Source organism: Danio aesculapii, chromosome 20 (genome assembly GCF_903798145.1).
Source record: "Danio aesculapii chromosome 20, fDanAes4.1, whole genome shotgun sequence".
In the NCBI taxonomy this organism is placed as follows: domain Eukaryota; kingdom Metazoa; phylum Chordata; class Actinopteri; order Cypriniformes; family Danionidae; genus Danio; species Danio aesculapii.
This window is the reverse complement of record NC_079454.1, coordinates 23,326,729-23,333,084: the sequence shown is the minus strand read 5'-3', so window position 1 is coordinate 23,333,084 and position 6,356 is coordinate 23,326,729. Positions and strand designations below refer to the sequence as shown.

Genomic DNA, 6,356 nt, shown 5'->3' with positions numbered 1-6,356 from the left:
CTGTTTGTTTTCACCATGTGAGAAGAGGCACATGATATGAATCCAACTGACCTAGTTTTTCATGATCATTTTTACAATAATAAAGCAAACAATAGCTGGTTAAAAAAAGTCAAGCCCAGAGCGTAAACTGGCTGTGCTTTGATGGCCTTGTGCGGTCTATTCTGGGCAGCCATTTTGAGAGCAACACTCCTAGGAAAACACCCAAGGCTGCGTAAGCATTGTTTTCTCAGGCCCGATTGTTCACACTCATAAATGCACAAAAATACAAACTCATGAAACCTAAAATGTTGAAAAAAAAGCACGTCTTGTTCACAGGGGCCAGCACGCATTGTGCTGTTCTCTCTCAGACGCACACAAAAACAACTGGAGAAATGAGTTCATGGTCTCGTCAGGGTCGCTGAGAAACAGATACAGGAAGAGCCGGGTCACGAAAGAAAACACGCACATGGATATACTGATTTTAACTGACAAGAGTGTTTATTAAAAAACTAATTACATCAATAGATGTGCAACTAAAAAAAAAAAATAATAATCATAATTGCAAAAAAATACTGATATTTCTTCTTAAAAGACAAAGAAGGCCCTCATTATAAACTGTACAATCAAGAGGCCAACTGAAAAACAAAGCTGAGAAACATCAGACTGTGTGTTGCATGGAGAGAACAAGTCAAACGCAAGACAATGTAAAAGATGAAGAGCAAAGAAAGAAAGAAAAATATTCACACACTTGATTGTCAGACATTCCAGTTGCTATTTCCTGTGCGGCAGGAAGTGGGCGGGTCTGTGCGCAGGAAATGGCGTAGACGCACTTAGAGACCACTCTCGCTCGGAGGTCTGAGTAAACATGATTGTATTGCGAAGGCTTTCTCGCTCTGACATTTAGAAGAATAAAACTAAAACATGCGTCTTATCTGCTCCAAAACAGTCCGCTCCGACACAATATATTACATTGATTTTTAAAGAAGTGAGTGTGATTGGAGAAACAGTTAACAGCTGGAATGAATCAGTGGTTCCTTTACGCATACAATTACGAAAGAAATGATAACAGTGCACCTCGAATTAAGCTCGAGGGTCATTTAAAGAGTTTTGTTGTTTTTGGATCATGTAGTTATGCCCAAAGTCAGTATGAGTAATAGTGAGAAGAAGGTAACATTTGATGAAAATTAAAAGGTTGCATTTTGGTTGTTCTGTCAGCTGAGATGATCTGTTATGAGCATTAAAAGAAGGTTAACAATTAGTCGTCATTTATGCACCTTTATGTTGTTCAAAACCTGACCGTATGATTGTTCTGTTAAACGTAAAGTTGCAATCTACTATACAGTGATAGTGGATGGTGACCAAGGGCTTACAAGCTTTAAAATTAACAACGTTAAACGCATATCTTGCTAGCAAAAAAATAAATGGATAAAAATTGCCATGGCAGTTTTATTAAACACAGGCTCATTCTGAAAATGTAGCGAAAACCTAAATTATTTAGCCAGAGCTACGTATGGCTGCATTTCGTCTTTAAAACAAATGCTCTGAGGTGGTAGGATGTCGTTCTTTTTTTTTTTTTTGCTTACCAGCTGACAGGTTACCTCCGTGTGGACGGCTTTTCCGCTGTTACCAGTTTGTCCATTGTCCTGACATTTTATCCTACCCATCAGATTATGCTAGCAACACTGTATTTAAATGGTTCTGAGGTTGAGGTTAGTGATTAGGTAGATTAGGGCGATACTACAGCTTCATATCACACTACTCCACATAAAAATTTACAGTGGTAGCAAAGTCTGATGGGTAGCATATTGCGTCATTAAAATGTGCTACCTACTTTTTGAATGGGAGGTAGGACAATCTGACAAGGTAGGACAAATCGACAGAACACTGGTAGTTTGACACATACGTTGGCGGACTTGAGATTCAGAGCGAAGTTAACCGCGATGATGAGGTTCGAGTCCGGTGAAGAACGGTTTCAGAAAGTGGGCAAGACAAAAACAGAAGCCAAAAAATAAAATAAACAAGTAAATAACAAGGTTAGAATGTGGTAAAATCTGAAAATGTAGTAAAAATAATGGGGATTTTCTTTTTCTGGATTGTTTTTCAAAACACTGTCGGTTGGGTTTAGGGAATTGTGGTGGGCGGGTCAATCGGTGCTATTGAAAACACTATTGGTTGGGTTTAGGAAAGGGGAAAGGTATCGGGCGGTTGGTCAGTCAGTCAGTCAATAGCGGCCTCTGGTGGATTTACACGAGAACAGCAGGCGCGAATGGCACTCGCAAGAGAAATTTGAGATCTGAAAAAGCATACACAGCAGCGTCTGGGGGATTCACGAATATAAAAACTGCAAAAAAAAAAAAAAAAAACAAGTAGCTCCTGGGACGTATTTGGCCCTCTCCAGAAATGAATATAGGGGTACACAATCAGAATGTGCCTGGCTTGGTTTTATTTTTAAGTGGTCAATTTTCATACAATCCGTTCACGCCCATGTGACTAATGTTTAGGGCCTTCATGCTTTTAAATGAAAATTGGATTGTACAAATATAACCACTTTCCTGATTTATTCGAGGTGGCAGGCTAAAGGAGGTGCACGTGGTGTGTCTTTCATTTTGTTTTGAAAAAAAATTATGGCAGACCTTAGTATGTTACATTTTGGCAAATCTGTTGCGAATGTTAATACAAATTGCTAATGTCGCTGTGGGGGCTTATGGTGAGGTCCCAGTTCAGTCGTATGAAATTGTACGATTTAAAAAAGGAGGCGTGGCACCTAACCCCACCCCTAAACCCAACCGTCATTGGCGGATGAGCAAATCGTACTAAATTGTACGAATTAGAACGTACGAATTCGTACGGGTAAGCCACTAAATCAAAAAGTTACGAATTGACGTGAGATTGTGTTGGTAGAGCCAATCTAATTTGAAGTCATTAACAAAAATATTTTATTGTCATGATCACCATCCAGTTTCACTGAATAAAACACAATTTACACATTTTAAGTTTAAATAAATAATTCATTTATGATGCACAGAAGAAAATCAGAAAGAGTAAAGTCAAACACTGTTCCAGAGCTGCATGTTTAATTGGTTGAAGATTGCAATCTTAATTAAAACACTAATGCAATGTCATTATTAAATGACAGTAATGTAGCTATATATCAATAAAACTGATTTATAAAACAAGAATATTAAAACCACGTCAAACCAATAATTTTGAAACGCAATAGTCACTGAAACATTTGTTCAAATGATTCATTCAAAAATGATGATTCATCCAGTAATAAAACAAGTGAAGTATTTTGGTACTGCATAATAACAAGAAGAGACCCATGATTTCAGACAGCAAAGTTCAAATCTTGTCTGTCTGGTGCACTTCAACAGCACATCCCACAATGTTTAAGTATTAGTTCAGAGGACTGGTATTTTTGTGGCACATTCAACCACATGAGCATTTACACAACCAAAGCAATTTAATCAAGATGTGTTTTGAAAGTGGACAAGCCTTTTTTGGAAAAAGGCTAATTTTATAAGTCCCCTATAGTTAACAGATTGAGTTTACCATTTTTTAAATCCGTTCAGCCCATCCCTGGGTCTGGTTAAGCAGTGGTAAGTTAGGATGAATCTAAGGGCCCACGAACTTTGTGGGCCCCCAAAGATCTTCTTTATTAGGACAAACATTACTAGCAGGGGGTACAACTTCAATTATTTTTCATAGGGTCCAAATTGCTAACAGCTCCCTGTGGGTGGGAACACTTTTTTGACTCCATTAAATCAGATTAGACCATTAGCATCTCACTTACAAATAGTTTAGATAATACCTATTTCCTTTTTAGTTCCTTTAAATCCTTTCAGACCCCATTTACTCCTGCATTTAGCATTGTCTATTTGTAATCAAACTAAAAAAAATGCATCCTAAAACCAAGTGCAAACAGGACCTGAGTGCGTCATTGAATCATTCACTCAGCCAATTTGTTTAACACATGTCATTCAAATTGAAGAATAGTTTTTACAGAACCACTAGTAAATGATGGTGTTTTGTTAGCTATCCATTCAAGTTTGTTGGGGAATTATTATCGCTATAGTTGAAAAAAAAAACTCAAAGCAAAAGTGTGCAGCTGTGCATTGTTTTAAAACACAAGGATAAGTAAATGATGTCTGAATTGTCATAGTTGGCTGAACTAATACATTACAGTTGTTAATACCAAACAAATGGTTTGAAGCTCTGTAGATGTTAAACTGGAGGTGCACTATAACGGACCTCTGCACTGAACTTGTCGTTTCTCTTAGGCAGTGGTGGTTTCTTACGAATGTCTCTCTTTAGGATCATCTCCTCGTTGGCGTATATCGGGGCTTCTGCATCATCAGAATGGTAGCCAGACTGATAGCCGCTGGTCTGATTGGACGATTCAGAAGCTAAAGACTCCTTACTCTTGCAGCGCAGTAATGGGCTGTGGATAAAAGCATGCTCATGAGTTTGATGGTAGGAAAACTGCGTTGGTTTGTAGCTGTACTGTAATCAGGATGAATGTGTCACCTGAAATTGAGTGGCCTTTGTGCTTGACGATCCAAAGCTTTCATCTGTTCACGTGATAAACCCACCCCACAGTCCACGTGGCCATCCTGTAGAGAGAAAAGTAATTTGAACCTGATTGTAAGTATTTCGGGGTTGCAAATCAAATGGCTATCAGACAATAAACAAAATGTTTAGTAAAGCTAGAGATGTTCAAATCCGATCATGTGATTGGAAATCGGACGTTGCCTCCTGATCAGGACTCGAATATATATGTATATTATATATAATTCTCATTATTTTTTTAACACATCTATAGTTATGTGGTGGCACAGAATTAGACCTCTTTCTTGACTTCACACAGAAACAGCAATGCGTGTGGCATGACATCACTTTGTTGCAGAGACGCTATTGATTAAATGCTGGCAAAGTAGAACATGGAAGCAACTTGAAGCTGAAAGCGTGAGTAGGTGGTCTGGAGGTATTATAAAGTAGATGACGACAACATTGCCATAGCAAACTGTGAGATATGCAAAGTTGGGATTACCTGCCGGGTATTTTAAGTTGAGGAATTATTTGTTTTTATTAGGGTTTTTTTTATATTTACTGTTGCACTGAAGTCCAAAAGTGAAGAATTTATGTCATTTATTACTTGATTGTTAAAGCTACCTCACAGAAGTGCTCTGTTTGTTAAAGGAGTTGTTGAATGTTAAAATAAGGTGTATTAAATAAAAAATAAGCAACATCCTGGATCTGTTTCTACGCTCTTCTTTATTCTTTTTTATGTATTCTAGAAGTATCGGATCGGGTTTCGGTATCGGTAGATACTCTAAATAATGATACTCAAAAAATGACTCAAACTTGGACTAGAGGGCAAAAAAACCTGATCAGGACATCCCTAAGTAAAACCAAATATATCAAACCAAAAATGATTCAGACTTCAGATATACTTTTTGAAAATATAAGCTGTGACTCATTATGCCCAATAATACTTTATACAGTGGAATAAAACACAACAGGAACCGGAAAAGCTTAAAAAGCTGAAAAAAATTATGAAGTCCAGGTTTGCGTGAATCTGACTGACAGCAGAGACTACAGGCTAATAAGTCTAACACTGTGTGCTAACAACACATGACTCGGCAAGCAATCTGGCTGTCTGCAACAGATGTGACACGACACAAATATTTAAAGTCATTCAGAGCCATTGAGAATCACAGAATCATACACTGCACTCTCAACAAAATGGACAGGTTTATAATCAATATACTAAATCTTAAACCTCATTAACATAATTTTAAAGTGCATTGTACTTTACCAATGTTGTTGGTTTGTCAGAGACCTTCATACTTAAACTATTTGTTTGCTTATTTTATTTTCAATATCAGAGGTAAACTTTTATATTATAAATGTCACATAAATTGGTACTCAAACTTACATTGGCAATGTTTAACAATTAATAAAGTGTGTAATCAGCACCCATGGTTTTTATTTTTATAATACTGTAAACCAGGGGTTCTCAACTTTTTTACTTCGAGGCTCACTCCTTTGTCCAATCAATTTTTGAAGGCCCACCTGTCTGCATTTTCTCTAAAATGTTTGTATGAAATGCTCGTTTACATCTTCATTTATTAACAAATAAAAAACAAATAAATATATATTGTTGTGCCTTTTATTATTTCCTATTATCAGCATTTTATTAAAAAAATTATATATATATATATATATATATATATATATATATATATATATATATATATATATATATATATATATATATATATATATATATATAATAAATATATAATTTTATTTACTATAACTATAAAACTTCCTATAATACTTATAATTCTTACTATAATATTTACTTTTATTTA

The 6,356-nt window shown here is 36.2% G+C and overlaps 1 protein-coding gene across 1 annotated transcript in view; it reads right to left on the bottom strand.

Annotated features, from left to right (window-relative positions):
• Positions 1 to 458: 458 nt before the first annotated feature.
• Positions 459 to 6,356, bottom strand: part of kdr (kinase insert domain receptor (a type III receptor tyrosine kinase)) — a 50,602-nt gene continuing 44,704 nt past the window's right edge. Inside the window, exons 29-30 of the mRNA XM_056480966.1 lie at positions 4,507 to 4,592; positions 459 to 4,420 (exon numbers count right to left, since the gene is read on the bottom strand). Coding sequence (XP_056336941.1) covers positions 4,204 to 4,420; positions 4,507 to 4,592 — 303 coding nt within the window. The 3' untranslated portion in view covers positions 459 to 4,203. The remainder of the gene's footprint in view (positions 4,421 to 4,506; positions 4,593 to 6,356) is intronic.